The following is a 17155-nucleotide window of genomic DNA, read 5'->3' as shown; positions in this document are numbered from 1 at the left end:
CACAAGGAATAACCAGGTTCAGGATAAATTACCCCTGTGTTCTACAAACAGCAGTTAATGGAGGAAGACTGAATTGGAAACAAGAGACGAGGCCGTTGGAGGGCTAAGCCCTCCATGAACCACACTCCAAGCACTCAGCAGGAGGCTCCCTGCAAGCTGGGCAGTTGGCCCTTCATATTCCTCAACCGTGTCCCTGGGAGAACTCAGTGGCTGAGTGGCAGCCATCCCCGGGGTAGCTGTGGGTGTTACTGGTGAGAAGACAGAAAACTTCTCAGCCACAAACTTTATCTGTTGCCCTATGAACAAACTGGGGATGATAAGCTATGTTTTAAAATTAAGTAGAATACAACTAGGAACTATTTTAGTTCTAAAATTTTGAAAAATAATAAATTAATTAATTTAATGAAATAAAACATGGGAGTTTTCTCTCCTCAATGTCCTTTCAACAAGGCAGGAGAAAGCTAAAACCTACTTATTTGGTATCGCCAAGGGCATCACTAACCATGACTGCCAGGCCCAGTGCCTATTAGCACAGTGCAAGCCACCGCATGCCTCCTCTCTAAAAATGACAGTGCTGGCCATGAAGGCACGAGCGCCATCATCTCATCTCCAAAGGACGTGCAACAGATACGGTAAAATGCAAGGTCCCTTCTTTCCTAACCTTCTGCTGGCACTTCCACTTCTGTTCCTTCGTTGCCTTCTGAAGAATGATGGCTCCCTAAAAAGAAAATGAACAATATATACTAAACCAGTAAAAAAAACTAGCAGTAAAAGAAGAAAAACTAGGTGACCATACAATTTAGTATAAATAAGCATACAAAAAGATTTAACTCAGTAATAAATTCAAACAATGTTTTCTAACTTAGAAAAATATTTAACTGCTATTTGGAAGCTGAAAACTCGAAAGTGCAAACCCCCAGAAGAAACTCTGCAGGCTCAGGGTTTGGTATTAGTGCTGTCTCACATGCTACAGTGCCGGGATGCTGGGGTCTGAGGAGCCTTACAGCCCAGGTACCATGCTCGTCGGGCAACAACTCACAAACAAAAACACCAAATCAGAAGAAAGTCTGTCTTTCCTAGAGACTTAACAAGGTGTCAAAAAACAAAACAAAACAAAACAAATGAAGTCAAGGCTTATTGTGTGTGGAATGTTCCTTCTTTTCCTTTCTACTATGATAGAAGCTACGGACACTATATCCCATAATTTAATCAAAGTTGTACTTAAACAGTCAAGTTAAAATTTTAGAGACTATTTTTAGTTTCAAAAGCATTTTAGTTCAGGAAATAACCTGCCTGCTTCTGGACATGGGGCATACATCCAGCCGCCTGTTGGGTCAGGCAGCCAGGAGAGCAGGTCATCCTACTACAGCAAGAGGACCAGGCACAGCACGAGCCACCAGCCAGGACACCAAACGGCCCATAGGATCCAGTGCACAGCTGCACCCAAGTGCATCCTCAATCTCTAAGTGTCTAAGCTGGGGACAGGAAAAGAGGAGAAACACCATCGTGCATAAAGGAAAACAGACGCCGGCCAGCACAGGAGCCGTGGAGGGGAAGGCGGCAGGTCTCCTGACAGCTGTGCCCAGCGCACTCCAGCGTTAGGCCAAGGCCATCACCGGTACACTTGACCTGGAGCGTCTCAGAGCTCTGGCAATGCCCACCTTAGGTGAGGGCCTCTGTGCTACAGTGCTCTGTGCCACCATGCTCCGACTGCCTCGGGATCACTCCATGGGCTCTGCAGTGGGAACTCACCGGAACTCACAGCTAGGGGCAGACTCTATTCAGAAGCCCACCTGTGAGCCACAGGCACACTACGCTTCCGCTACACACGTTCTTATCACCCCTTTTCACTTTAACTTTTGCATTTACGGAGCTGTAAATTCTTTGACTGTGTAAAGTCATAAGAAACAGATGTGAAACTGGAACATGAGAGAAGGGAGAAGAGGCCAGCCGTTCCACAGGAACGAGAGCGCGAGGGCGGGTTAGCGAGGCTGCGCATGCACACTATGGCCCTGTGTGTCCTCTCTGCTCTACTAAAATCTACGAAAATGAGAGAGACCATTATATTTACATTATACAGTAAAGCTAAAGAAAATAAATCTCATGAAATCAAAGCCAGAAGGGATAAAGGAAAAGCCGTCACTAAGAGACTATGACCAAGTCTGGGAACACAGCACAAAAGCGACCCAAAAAGTCATTTAAAAGCTCAGGGTTTACAAGTGATAGCCTGCAATCCTTCCCAAGCTAAGCATCACCAGGCCTTAGCACTACTCAGACGGCTAACCCAACAGTAACAGCCTGACTGCTGACTATGCTGATAAAGGTAGAAAGCGTACTTTACCTTCAATAGGAAAGTGTGTCATGTACCCATTTCGAGATTCATTACTAGATTCACAAAAGGGAAAATTGGTTTTGAAAAATTTTGCTTGTGAAGTTCATTTATGTTAAAAAAAAAAAAAAGGCCAATACATTTTTTTCCTTTTCCATTCGGAAAAGTAATATAGTTATAATTATCAAAACAGTCTGTCCAATATAAAGAAACAGCAAATACGAACAGGATGTGGGAGAGCAGAAGTGAAAGGCGATACCTTGCAAAGCCTTCGAAAGGGGGAGCTTTTCATCAACATCACCAGTTTCAGAAGGGCCTGCTTTGGGATACAAAGATAAGCTTCAAAAGGAATTTCAAAGCATATTGGTCATATTAGAGCAAATCTGGGTGAGGTGTATGGGATGATGGCCTTTTTAGAAATAAAAACAGGCAAAAAAAAGTGATGTTAGTCGATGGTCTTGATAGTTGATGGGGAAAGTGTGTTCAGGTATGTGTACACGGTTAAACTGAGGATGACCGACGATGACTGACAGGGATGGGATGGGAACGCAGGTCTGAGATGGAGGCTCAGTGTTTCAAACACTAGTGCTCGCTACAGTAAAGGCTGATGTTGACTGCACATGCCTGCCTAGTGCTGGCTTCTTCCATTACAGGGATTCCTTAGCAAACTGTTAACCTCTCCCAGGCTTTCTGAAGAACACACATCATTAGTAAGCATCACCCACCGCAGAGGCACACACAACAAACCCCAGGCGGGATCGATGCACCTTCTGGACCGGCATACTTTTCATTAAGTTAACACAGTTTTTCCATTAGTAAACATATTTTGAAAATACATGAAAACAGGAGGATTACTTGGGAGAGAAGAACAGGACTTGGGTACACAAAGGGTAAAGAAGCAAAACAGAGACGCAGGGTTGTGGTCCAAATGTAACACACACACACACATGAAGATGCCATAATGACAGTTACTTCACATAGCACAGCTACCGGCCACCACAAAGCCACAGATCTAGGCAACACATTTTCCAGTACAGGTACGTTTTCATCGTATGTGACAGTTACATGGAGCTCAGGCTGACCTCTGACTTCTGACCTTGCTGCCTCCACCTCTAGAGTACTGGGGATGCGAGCGAGCTCCAGCACAGCCAGTCCGCTCAGTGCTGGGGACGGAAGCCAGGGCTTCTGGCACACGAGGTGAACACTACCCACTGAGCTAAAGCCCAGAGACCCTAAACAAGCTTCTCAGAATCAATCAATCTGAAGAAGCAAAGCACTACTTTCAATGGCTACTTCTTAACACAAATCAAATAAACACCAACCAACCAGTCTCTAAGACCAGCATTCACGGGAGGAGTATGGCGAATCCTGAGTTTGAGAACCTGGACTCATGGGAGAACCACAGTAAAAGAAAACAGGAACACAAAGCACTATCTAAATACAAACCAGAACCACCCAGAGCAATGGTTCTCGACATTCCTAATGCTTCCACCTGTTAATATAGTTCCTCGTATTGTGGTGACCCCAACCGTTACATTTATTTTCATTGCTATTTCATAGTATCAGTTTGCTACTGTTATGAATCGTAATGTAAATATATGTTTTCCGATGGTCTTAGGTGACCCCTGAGAAAGGGTTGGTTATCCCCAAAGGGGTCACAACCCACAGGCTGAGAACCACTGTGTTTGAACAGTCTGCAATAGCACAGACAGAATTTCACAAAGACACCAACACACAGGACAAGCAAGTGACATGTTACAAAGGAGAGATACTGTAGGCCTGTGGGGCGGCTGTGGGGCAGAACACTTACTCGCCCAGCAGCTCAAGGCCCTGAGTTCAATCTCCAGCACAAAAAGGGGAGTGTGGAAGAGAGGAAGAGAGAGGGAAAAGGGCAGAAAGAAAAAGGGAAAATACCCACAAGCCACTGCTCTACTGGCCTAGAAACTGGCAAACTTGTAGCTTAACTTCTTCAACTGCACTAAAGAAACAATCAGTTCAAGGAGGACAACAAACAGGCAAACAGGAGGGGAGGCAAGAGGATCATCACACGTTCAAAACCATCCTCAGTGACGTGAGGACCCGAGGACAGCCTGAGACACGTGAGACCCTGACTCCATCCATCAAGCAACCCATGACTCTGCACAATGAATGCACACTAATAAAAAATAATTAAGGCCAGGAGTAATAGCGCACGCCTTTAATTCCAGCACTCAGGAGGCAGACGCAGGAGGATCTTTACGAGTCTGAGGCCAGCCTGGTCTACTTAATGAGTACCCGGACAGCCAGAGCTATATAATAGAGACCGTTTCAAAAACTATCAAATAAAATGTCACCTTCCAGGTGTGGGTCTTGAGGGTCCGTGTGCGTGGAGGGAGGGGCGTGGGGGACTTACACTCACAGCAGGCGATGGAAATGATGTCAGTGAAGAAGATTGTAAAGGTGGGGGTATTTCACTTCAAAGGTCAGTCTACACATGAGCACGACACCAAGTCTAGCTACTCGGCAACATTTTAACTTGAAAACCATAAAAATGACCCTTATGATTAGTCTCAGCTTTTAGTCCTATACCACAATCAGTAAACTGTCCCAAACTAACTACAGATAACATAAATGTGGGGCCAACAAGACAGATTAAAGGGGCAAAGTCACACGCCACCAAGCCTAATGATCCAAGTTCAATCCCCGGAGCCACGCAATGGAAGGAAAGAACCAGTACTAGCTGCCCCTTCACCTCCATGCATGCAGGCACCCTACCCCCAGCTTTTTTTTTTAAATGACTGTCACTGGCACTCAGCAGTACGTGTACACAGATATTTGCACACTTAACCGTCATGAAATATTATTCCGGGCATTTGTAAAACACTCCACATCCAATAAGGCTTATCACATTAAAGAAAAATCAAGGTTACCAGGCAAGTGCACACGAGAACTCTGTGAAAACTCAAGACTGTTCACACTGACGAAGTCACTAACACAGCTCAGTGGTTTGAGGCAAGGTCTCGCTGGGTAGCTCTGGCTGGCCATGGCCTCCTGAGTGCTGAGAAGGTAAGCACGTGCTACCAAGCCACGCTGGAACCGCTGAGACGAACCAGACTGACTACACAAGAGAAGACGCCTCGGCTGCGGACTAGAACTCTCCATTCCCCTGACTGCAATGCTGCCATGGGAGCTCAGGACAGGCACTGCGGCAGAGATGGCCATTTACTCAGAGAGTGAAAGGCACCAGCAAGTGTCGGGAAGAAAGGCTGCGTTAAACAGTTGTTACCTTGAATGTTATACTGATAGTAATCTGGGTCTTCTGACTCTTCCTTCACTGTCACAGCGGCCATTTCCAGAGAAATGCCTACAAAACAAGTGACAGCCTCCAGTAGGTCACAGTTCCAGGGCACTGCACGGTAAAATCCTTACCCGTTAAAGACTCTGAAAGGGCAAAGGCTTATTAGGTAGGTGTCAAAGGAAATCACCTGCAACCCAATCACGTCAAGGTTTCGGCAACTGATGGACAGACAGACCCAACCGACTGACCGATCTGAACAAACTGCACAGGAAAACTCAATGAGCTCCAAGGGAAAAGGTGAGCGGGAGGGAAGAAGCATGGCCACCTCGTCTTGCCCCGTCAGAACAAAGGAAATGTTAGAACACCGAGTACCAGTGGGCATGGCTGCCTGACTGCTCTCGGATGGGGACGGGAGAGTGAGGTCAAACTCCGCTGCCCCTGACAGAGACTCAAGTCCCGCAGTAGAAAAAGTCTCCAACATCCACACAAGCTGAGTGAGTTATGCTCTTACCTCCCAACATGCCTAACAACCATCTCACCACCTCACAGACCAACCCTAACCAACCCTAAGAGCTAACGCTAGAAACCCTAAGCAGAAACCTCACTGCAAAGCTTTGTTGACTTTAGGTTGAACAAATATTTTCTAGGTAAAATGAAAATAAAAGTAAACCTTGTGTCTGGTTCAGAGAGGCGTACCTTTAGCACCAGCAGCGGGGAAGCCAAGGGGGAGTTAACAACAGCCCAAGCCACAGAGACATACTATCACTAAATAAAATAACACTAAAACAGAAATGGAGGAGGGGATAAAAAAAAAAAAAACTATAATGAGCCGGGCTGTGGTAGCACATGCCTTTAATCCCAGGACTCAGGAGACAGAGGCAGGCAGATCTCGGAGTTCAAGGCCAGTCTGATCTAGAGAGTGAGTTCCAGAGCAGGCTCCAAAGCAACAGAGAAACCCTGTCTCAAATAAATAAACAAACAAACAAATAAAAAAATCATAAAGAATTCCACAATGACAGAGATGGAGAGATAGCTCAGAGGTTAGGAGCGTGCACCACTCTTCCAAAGGTCACCTAGATTTGGCAGCTCTTAACACTGCACTCACATCTACAGAGACACAAATAGACTACAATTGTGTGTGCACTGGTGTTTTGCCTGCATGTGTGTCTGTGAGGGGAAGGTATTAGATGCCTTGGAACTGGAGTTACAGTTGAGCTGCCATGTGGGTGTTGGGAATAGAAGCTGGGTTCTCTGAAAAAGCAGCCAGTGTTCTTTTTTTTTTTTTCCTTTTTCCACTGCCTATGCTTTTATTGGCTCTTATTGCCATTAGGAAGCCGTCCTTCTGAGGCTGCTTCTTTTTCCTTGACTCTGAAGAAAGTTCCTGTCGGAATGGCAGCCAGTGTTCTTCAATTGCTAAGCCATCTCTCCAGCTCCCATACAAATTTTAAAACAATAAATATATAAATAAATAAATAAATATTATATATAGAGATACACACACACACATCTTTAGAGATGGGTTTCTCTGTACAGAGCTGGCTGTCCTAAAACTTGCTCTGTAGATCAGGCTATCCTGGAACTCACTGTATAGACCAGGCTGGCCTAGAACTCACAGATCTGCCTGCTCTGCCTCCTGAATCCTGGGATTAAAGGTATACGGCACAATCTCAGCTTTAAAAATTATTTCATTAAAAAAAAAAAGAATGCCACAGAAAAATCCACTACTCTGAATTTGCTAACTTTGAAAAAAAATTGAGAAGCCATGAGACCTCAACCCTATACAAAGAACTACAGGCAACTAAGGAATGCTGAGATCAGGAAGAAACAGTCTTCTCTGCTAACATCCACACAGAAGTGACATGACACACTCTGAGCAGGTTAGATTTAGGAGTGTGAGTGTGTGTGTGTGTGTGTGTAATAACAAAATAACAATATGACCTGAGTTCGACAGAAAGGCAGGGTATATGGGAGGGTTTAGAGGGAGGAGAGGGGAAGAAATGATGTCATTATAACCTCAAAAATAAAAAAGTTTAAACAAATTAAATCAGACATGGTGGCGCACATCTTTAATCCCAGAACATGGAGGGGGAGAGGCAGGCAGTTCTCTGTGAGTTCAAGGCCATCCTGATCTACATAATAAGATCCAGGACAACCAGGGTTACAAAGAGAGACCCTATCTCAAAAGAAGCAAAGAAAAAAAAAATAAGGAAAATTAATCTTAAAAAAAAAAAACTACAACCTGGGCTGGAGAGATGGCTCAGAGGTTAAGAGCTGCTCTTCCAAAGATCTTGAGTTCAATTCCCAGCAACCACATGGTGGCTCACAACCATCTGTAATGGGGTCTGGTGCCCTCTTCTGGTCTAAAGGCATACACACAGACAGAATATTGTATACATAATAAATAAATAAATATTAAAAAAAACTACAACCTTAAAAGCATAATAACCACAATTTATTATTTTTTGAGTTTCAAAGACACCATAAAAGGATATAGAAAGACGGAACACAGGATATAAGAAACATTTGCAAGACCATATTCCTGACTTATATCCAAAAAATACTCAGAACTTGACAACTAGGAAATAAAAAAAAAAAAAAACAATACCCACAGGATTGGAGCAACAGGATCTGGGGAAGAGACTCAATGAGAGAAGCACACAGCGGAAGACAGAGTTGGCATCCCAGAACCCACGTAAAGCTGGACATGGTGGTGCGTGTCTCTCACATGAGATGGAAGGCAGAGAGCCATGGAAACTCACAGAGAGCCTGGCCTTTGTGCAGCAAATGCCTCAGACCAACGCTTGAGGCTGTTGTCTGATCTCAACAGGCACGCCATGGCACACGTGTCTGGATCCATTCTCTCCCCCGCTCACGGCACTGTCTGTCTCTCACATTACCCCCCACTTTCTCTCTCACATACACACACATGCACACGCACACGGTAAAGAGGCAGAGAATTTACAGAGACATGTTAATCAGGGAAGGCACAGGGATGGGTGATGACTACATGAAGAAAGGCTCAGCATCCCCTCCCGTGAGGAAATGACAAGTCACCCCAGAGCACAGCAGGGAGCTGGGGGACAGCTCACTGGATCTGGGTGCTTTCTACAGTCCTGAGCACCAGAACTCAGATAGCTCAGAACTCACTTAACAAGTGGGCCAAACTAGCCAAAGCCCGGAACCTCAGCTGAGGGAGGCAAGGACAATAGGATTGAGCTAAGAGACCTGACCCAGGTCGAGACCCTGCCTCAAAGGACTAGTTAGAGCAGAAGACAGGGGATGCCCTCTCCTGGTCTTGAAGCATGCACAGGCACATGACCTCCCGCTCCCACCATGCATACAAATATACCATAGTCATACAAGCACATGCACAAAATTAAGTATTAATTACAAATAAAATCTTATGGATCCCCTCTGCAATAAAACTGGGTAGAGTAACACATGCCTGTAATAGTAGCACTGGCAAGGCAGAGGCAGGAGGCTCCTAAGAGACACAATAACTAGCGACTCTGAAAATATCACCTCCTCAACTAAGGAAAGCACCTTCTTTGTGTAATAGATCCGAAGAGCACTAGTACATACCAGAGTCTTCTGTGGGCTCAGTTTTCACTTTGATGGGGCCACAGCTGAAAGGAGGAACACATTCAGATCACAGGATGCAACTGTGAGGGACGGCCACTCACACAGTCGTCAACAGCTTCCCGGATGGCCAGCCTCACGGAAGAAGCACCACTGTGCACAGCTACCGAGTCAAACCTACAATCCTGATGTCACACACCCGTAATGGCAGCACTCAGGGGGCTGAGGCAGGATTATTCCAATGAGACTACCCTGGGCTATTAGAAAGTAAGGCTGTTTCTCAAAAACAAAATTTGCATTTTTATAACCAAGTGTTCAGCTATACAGTGCAGTCCGGATGTGGGGCACGTGTCCATCTGCTATTTTGGTAACTCCGGGGCACGTGGCACAACAGTGCCAGCGAGGGATGGTTTACCTTCCACCAGGCGACAGGATGGTCCTCTCAGTATCTGATGCCATCATTCGGCCACCTACAAACAAAAGCAAATTACATTCAGGTTTAACAACATTTTAAGCAGGGTTAATATTTTAATATTCCCAAACAATCCCCCCAACTATTTGTTTTGATTTTGTTTGTGAGACAGGGTTTCCTCTGTGTAATAGCTCTGGCGATCCTGGAAATCTGATTTGTTGACCAGGCTGGCCTCGAACTCAAGAGAGATCTGGCTGCCTCTGCCTCCCAACTGCTGGGATTAAAGGTGTGCACCACCACACTGCAGCCCACGTCCAAGTCCTTTTGTTGTTGCTGGTTTTGTATCTTAGATAGGGTTCTGTAACCCAGGCTGACCTTCAACTCTCAACAATCTCTCACCTTACACAACGCTGAGATTACAGGCCCAAGCTACTATGGACCTGGCTTGTGGGAGATTCGAAGTGGGGTTGAGAGGATCTGGAGGAGAAACGTGCAAACAGACAGCCTCTAAAGGCCTTCAACCACTTTTCACTTCACACACACAAGTGTGGGGCTTTGGTGAGCTTTGACAGAAGTGTTCACAGCACAATGATCAGTGGTCCAACTTGTATCACTCTTTGAAAGCTGAATTCAAAGAACTGTCAGCTGTGGGGCACGAGCCTCCAATCCTAGCTCTCGGGAGGCAGAGCCAGGTGGATCTCTGTGAGTTCGAGGCCAACCTAGTTATACAGGGTGAGTTCCAGGACGGTCAGGGCTACACAGAGAAACCCCATCTTGAAACCCTCCCTGCCCAAAACAGAATTGTCTTGCCAGGCTAGGAGGCACACAGGGAAATGAAGCAGTAGAGATGCTGAGAGGAACTAAAGTTCAAATCCAGTCTTGACTACACAGCAAAGCCCTGTCCCACCTTTGCAAAACACGCTGGTCTCGTGGCTCAGCAGGGGACCCTTTACCTAGCCTGTATAAGCCCCTGGCTTGCATCACCAGAACTGAGGAGAGAGACTGGTGGGGTTAGACCTTCAATCAACCTTACACAGCCCTTCCTAAGGGAGCCAAGTATCTATATAATCCAAATTTTCTTACTTTAGGAATAAGTAAACACATGTTATATCTACACATAACATGACACAACATGGACAAGGGAACTGCCCGTGGAGAGCACATGGGAGGTAAAAATAGGAGGTCTGCTCTGAGTTTGGCAACAGCCTGGTCTATATCAAAAGATCCAGGCCACCCAGGAAGCAAGTCTTAACAAGCAGAGGCTGGGAGTGACAGAGCGTGCCTGTAATCCTAACACTTAAGAGGAAGAGGCAGGCAGATCCCTGTGAATCCCAGGCCAGCCAGGGCTACATAGAGAGGCCCTGTCTCCAACAGTTTTAAAGTGTGTGTGGTGGGGTCGCAGGAGGACTTGCACACAATACCAAAGTAAAATGAGAACCAACTATTATTATACAAAGCACAGGTAATTTCAAGATAAGTCAAACAAAAGAATACACATGTTAACATTCTACTCATGTGAAAATCTGGAAATGTTGGGGCTGGAGAGATGGCTCAATGGGCAAGAACAGTTGCTGCTCTTGTAGGACCTGGGCTTGGTTCCCAGCATCCATATGATGGCTCACAACATCCAAAACTCCAGTTCCAAAGGAACTGACACTCTGTTCTAACCTCTGGGCACCAGGCATGCACGTGACATACCTATGTACACGCAAGCAAATCTGGAAATTCCAGTAAGCCTACAGGGACAGGAAAAGACTCAATAAGAGCTTGAGGGTACAGCAGGCAGGAACCATGAGGAATGGGGCTGACGGATCACATGGCACACATGGGTCCACACTGATCACAATGTGTTCACTGCATGTCAATTATACTCCTCAAGTCGGGAAGTAAGAGGCCCTTTATTTTGTTGGGGTTTTTTTCTTTCTTTTTTTTTTCCTTTATTTTGTTTTAGCTTCACTGTGGACTGAATCTATGTCCCCTCTCAAGTGCTCTGCCTATGAGGACCAAAAGAACTCCACCCTGAACTCTGGTCTCCAGCTCTCTTTTCATATTTTAGCTTGTTTTGTTTTTGAGACAGGATCTCACTATGCGATTCTGGCTAGTCTGGAAATTACTCTGTTTACCAGGCTGGCTTTAAACTCACCTGCCTCTGCCTCCTGAGTGATGCCCAGCCCTCCTTTGGCTTTTTTTTTTCTTTTTTTTTTTTTTTTGGTTTTTCGAGACAGGGTTTCTCTGTGGTTTTGGAGCCCTCCTTTGGCTTTTAAGAATGTATTTACTGATGTGTGTGAGTATTGGGGGGCAGGTGGCATGCATGCACCTCAGTGTGGAGGTCAGAGGACAATGTGCAAGAGCTCATTCTGACCTTTCACTGTGAGAGTCCCGAGGACAGAGCTCAGACCATCCAACTTGTCTGCAAAAGCCTTTATCCACAATCTCTTGTGACCTGGTTTTACCTTATTTTGGTACCTATTCCACAAAGTTGCTGAAGCTGGCAATGGACTCAGCAGGCTACAGCAAGAAAGAACCTCCCTGCCTCACTGCCCTAACAATAACATATACCCAACTCCAAAAGAACTGGATTTTAATTCAGTGAGATCCCTAGGTGGGCATGGTGGCACTTCTGTAACCACAACACTAAGGAGACTGAGGCAGAAGGACCATAAGCTAAGGTCATCAGATGCTATAGTAAAAGTCTGTCAGAAAAAAACAAAGAAACAACTGGTAACCTCCCCCCATAGCTGAGAATAAGTTATACACTTTGTTTATTTGTAAAAATAAACTTATTTTAGCCAGGCATGATAGCATATGACTTTAGTCCTCGCACTCCAGAGGCAGAGGCAGGCAGATCTCTATGAGTTCAAATCCAGCTTGGTCTACAGATCTAGTTCCTGGTTGCCCAGGAGGTTGCAACAGTAGGATCTTAACTGTATAGAACAAGAGTGTCCCTAAATAAGCTTCCAGATAAATAAACAAATAGGTAAAAACCCAGACCCAAAATAAACAAATTCAATTATTTTTTTAATAAAGTGTAGCACAATAGAGGTCAACACTTGATTGTTGACCTGTGTCCTCCACATGTACATACACCTAGATGCACCCTACACAAAAACACACATATACACAACACACATAGAAAATAAAAAAAGGGACTGGATATGTAAATCACTGACACACCATGTGCTTAACATGCTCAAGATCTTGGGGTTGATTGCAAGGACTAAAATTTAATTAACTCAGTAATTTAACTGACTACTTCCATTATTTTAAGTAAAAGAATGATCACAAAAACGATCACTCATAACAAAAGCCCAGAGTAGCGGATGCGTCTTAGCTGGCACAGCCACACCACAATGAACACAAACACAAGCTCAAGTCACCCACAATAAATGCCAACCCCTGGCCTCTCCTGTATGAATGAGTGCCTCTCCAAGTGCACAATGGGAGGTCAGAGGACACCTTCCTGAGGCAGGGTCTCTCTCCTATTTTTTTTTTTTTCTGATGCTCTGTGTACTCAGGACCACTGGGCTCACAAGCTTCTGGAGTTTCCTGCCTCTGCCTTTCGTTTCACGGCAAAGGCTCTGGCATTACACACGCAATCCTAACACACACAGCTATTGATGAGGGTCCCGGGGGCGCAGCTCAGGTCTCAGGCCTGGCAGCGTATTGATGCGGGTCCCAGGGATGAGGCTCGGGTCTCAGGCCTGGCAGCGTACTGGTGCGGGTCCCAGGGACACAGCTCGGGTCTCAGGCCTGGCAGCGTACTGGTGCGGGTCCCAGGGATGAGGCTCGGGTCTCAGGCCTGGCAGCGTACTGGTGCGGGTCCCAGGGACACAGCTCGGGTCTCAGGCCTGGCAGCGTATTGATGCGGGTCCCAGGGACACAGCTCGGGTCTCAGGCCTGGCAGCGTACTGGTGCGGGTCTCAGGCCTGGCAGCGTGTGTCTTTTACTTGCCAAGCTGTCCTGCAGACTGTCTGTGCCACTTCGGTGGCCACAATCTAAACTTTAAACATAACAAATACTCTGAATTTTCCTTTATGTAGTCAGTGCTGACCTCAAACTTTCCATCCTCCTGCCTCAGCTACCTGAGCGCTGGGATAACAGACCTGTGCCACAACTCTGCTTCTTCCTCAATCTGAAAAAGGACCTCACACATTGATGCCTTCACCCATAATGGTCAAAGAGGAATGTCCGCCTAACATGGAGAACAACGTGGAGGTGACATCTACTAAAGGCCACTATTATTCAGTGCTAACCCTAACCAGACCAAAAGAGTAAAGAACAAAAGCCACACTGTGACAGGAAGGAGAGGGACACTCTCTCCACTCGCACATCTGCTGTGAAGAAAACAGAAATAGAGTCAGGGTCAGCTGACTTCCAGCAAAGTTACCAAGACAACGCAGAGAGAAAGAGAATGCACTCTTCATTGACTGCTTCTAGTGGAGACCCAGATGCAAAGACAAATTTATGCCTTTACATTCTGTAATATACAAACCCAAAATAGACTGTAGATCTGGGAGGCGTCGCTCAGTGGAGCATGTGACTGGTGCTGACGCCCTGGCTTCCACTCCTAGCACCACTGGGCATGAAACCCTACAGACCAGAATCGAGGAGCTAAAAACCGAACACTGGGAGAAGGACCCTTGCAGGGCAAACGTCCGGGCCCCAAGGTTTGCTGATGTTTTCCTTTGCTGCATCGCAGCACGAGTGCTGAGCAAGCACTGTGGACTGCATCACCACCTCCCAGCCCCCACACGACAGCTTGCCAGAGAAGAAAGCCATCCAGAGCACAAGTCACAAAAGACGGGAAACCATTTCCTAGAAATGTTAAGACTAGGCCCTGTGAGAGAGGTGGCAACACTTGCTGCCAGGCCTGACAGCCCAAGTTTGCCCCTAGGAGTCATACGACAGACAGAACTAACTCCTGTAGGATGCCCACCTTGTGCTGGAGCACACGTGCCCTCCCTACCAAGAAATAAATTTAAAAAATTTTTTTCTTATGTAAAACTAGGCACTGGAGAGACAGTTCAATAGCTTAAGGATCTGGAACACAAGCATGGAAGACCTGAGTTTGGATTCCCTGTACCCTCATAAAAGCTGGAGCTAAAGCAGGGCAAGGCCCGGAGTTCACTGGCCAGCTGGCGAGCACCAGGGTCAGTGAGAGACTCTGTCTCAAATGCAAGGTTGAGAATGATGGTGGACTAATCCAGCATCAACTAATTCTGGCATCTGTACAAACACATGCATAATATGTGCTGCCAACACACAGAAAGTAAAAGTGGTGGTGCATGCCTTTAAAAGGGGAGGAGAGGCAGGCAGATCTCTGAGTTCGAGGCCAGCCTGGTCTACAGAGGGAGTTCAGGACAGCCAGGGCTACACAGAAAACCCTGCCTCGAAAAACAAACAAACAAACAACAAAAAAACTGAACTACCAAGCAAATGGACTGAAGAGATGGCTCAGTGGTTAAAAGCCCTGGTGAGTTCAATTCCCAGCACCTACAAGGGGACTGACTCACAACCAAGGTAACTCTAATCCCAGGGAACCCGATGCCTTCTTCTGGCCTCCTTGGGCACCAGACACCAGGTGATGTGGAGATAAGCATGCAGGCATTCATACACATAAACTAATAAAAAATCAAATTTTAAAAAAATCTATCAAACAAGAACAAAGACAATTCACAGGACTGGAAAAAATTCTTGTCAGCTACCTGTCTACTAAGGACTTTCATTGAGGATGCACACTGGGAACTGGAGAGATGGCTCAGCGGTTTGGAATGCTGGCTGCTCTTCCAGAGGACCTGGGTTCAAGTCCCAGCACCCACATGGCGGCTCACAACTATCTATAACTGTTGCAGGGGATCTGCCACCTTCACAGATATACATGTGCGCAGAGAACCAATGTACATAAAATACAAATAAGAATTATTAAAAAAACAAAAAACAACGTACACTGATAACCTGGCGGTGGTGGCACACACACGTGTACCTTTAATCCCAGCAGTCGGGAGGCAGAGACAGTTGGATCTCTGGGAGTTTGAGGGCAGCCTGGTCTACAGAGTGAGTTCCAGGACAGTCAGGGCTACACAGAGAAACCCTGTGAGAAACAGAGAGGGGGGGAGGGGAGGAGAGGGGGGAGAGAGGGGGAGAGAGGGAGAGAGGGAGAGAGGGGGAGAAAGGGAGAGAGAGAGAGAGAGAGAGAGAGGGAGGGAGGGAGGGAGGGAGGGAGGGAGGGAGGGAGAGGGAAAGGGAAAGAGAGAGAGAGAGAGAGAGAGAGAGAGAGAGAGAGAGAGAGAGAGAGAGAGAGAGAGAGAGATGCTTCTTTTTCAAAGGGACAAAAGGGCCCCCTGGTCTTTGGCATAAAGCACTTAAAGCACAAGGACCTGAGTTTGCTCCTTAGAACCCTCATATATAAGGCCAGCACAGCAGAACACAGCCATAACCCCAGCATTGAGGAGATGAATCCCTGGGGCTCACTGGCAAGTCATCCTGGACTTTTTGACCAGTTTCAAGCTAATGAGACCTTGTCTCTATAAAAACATCTGATTTCGATCTCTTTTTTTCCACACACATTTGCACACACACACTCACATTAAGTAACCCTGAAGAAGTCATCTAAGAGTAAATATAATAATGAATCTATATTCATGAAGAAGAGAACAGCCACTAATGAGTGACACAGAGAACGCACAGTGAGTTCATCAAGGTGGTGTCACCTATATTCCTGGCACCAGAGGAAGGTTGGAAGTCTGTGACTGCGAGGCCACTCTGGCTCAAAATGACCAAACAAGAAACAATTGTTGCTGATTTCCCAGTGCTGGACATTGAACTCAGTCTCACACACTTGAGCCAAGACTGTGCCACAGCTGGGTCCTCAAATGGTTATAGATTGTACATTTATTAAAAAAATCATATATTCTACACTTAAAACAGGTGAATTTAATGTCAATTACACCTTAATAAAACTGACCAAATTAATTTTTTTGTTGTAGTTTTACAGAAAATATGTGTAAGTCAGACATGATTACACGTGCCTAGCAGGAAGATCAGGCATCTGAGGCCAGCCTGGGCTTCACAACGTGTCCAAGGCCAAACCGGCTATCTCTGATCTTTTATTAGAAAATAGGAAAAATAGCTGTGTGTGTATGCGTGTGTGTGTGCATGTGTGTGTGTGTGTATGTGCGTGAGCACGTGTGCACTCTCGGGCACACTCATCCACACTCATCCATGTCTTTTCTCTGTCATCTTTATATGGTAGAAAGGTCTCCTGTGGACTGAGTGTCACCTTTAAGAGGTGTCAAGTAGGGGCCAGAGACTCACTCCAGGGGTTAAGAGTGCATGCTGTTCTTGCAAAGGACCTGAGTTCAGGGCCCAGCAGCCACAACAGGCGGCTCACAACTGCCTGGAACTAATATGATGCCCTCTTTTGGCCTTCATGAACAAACACACACATACATAAAAATAAAACTTTAAACATACATACACATACAACAAAACGTGGCATGTCGACTAGCCCTGTTGAAGGAACTACTGTCTTGTTTACTGTCCTAATTAAGCGGAATGG

General features: G+C 46.0%; 1 protein-coding gene across 10 annotated transcripts in view; it reads right to left on the bottom strand.

The window, feature by feature from the left end:
* The window catches only part of Gtf2i (general transcription factor IIi), an 81451-nt gene that overhangs the window by 38641 nt on the left and 25655 nt on the right, over nucleotides 1-17155 (bottom strand). For 2 of the 10 annotated variants that reach the window (XM_075977480.1, XM_075977498.1), the window contains exons 7-11: nucleotides 9601-9655; nucleotides 9189-9232; nucleotides 5595-5672; nucleotides 2589-2648; nucleotides 662-718 (exon numbers count right to left, since the gene is read on the bottom strand). In XM_075977480.1, the coding sequence (XP_075833595.1) occupies nucleotides 662-718; nucleotides 2589-2648; nucleotides 5595-5672; nucleotides 9189-9232; nucleotides 9601-9655 (294 nt within the window). Of the gene's footprint in view, nucleotides 1-656; nucleotides 719-2588; nucleotides 2649-5594; nucleotides 5673-9188; nucleotides 9233-9600; nucleotides 9656-17155 lie in introns of those variants that run through there. The other 8 variants (XM_075977488.1, XM_075977518.1, XM_075977545.1 and 5 more) reach the window with 6 other exon arrangements.

The sequence above is a fragment of the Microtus pennsylvanicus genome, chromosome 1 (genome assembly GCF_037038515.1).
Source record: "Microtus pennsylvanicus isolate mMicPen1 chromosome 1, mMicPen1.hap1, whole genome shotgun sequence".
Lineage (NCBI taxonomy): Eukaryota > Metazoa > Chordata > Mammalia > Rodentia > Cricetidae > Microtus > Microtus pennsylvanicus.
Note: the sequence above shows the minus strand (reverse complement) of the source record. Positions and strands in the feature narration are given on the sequence as shown.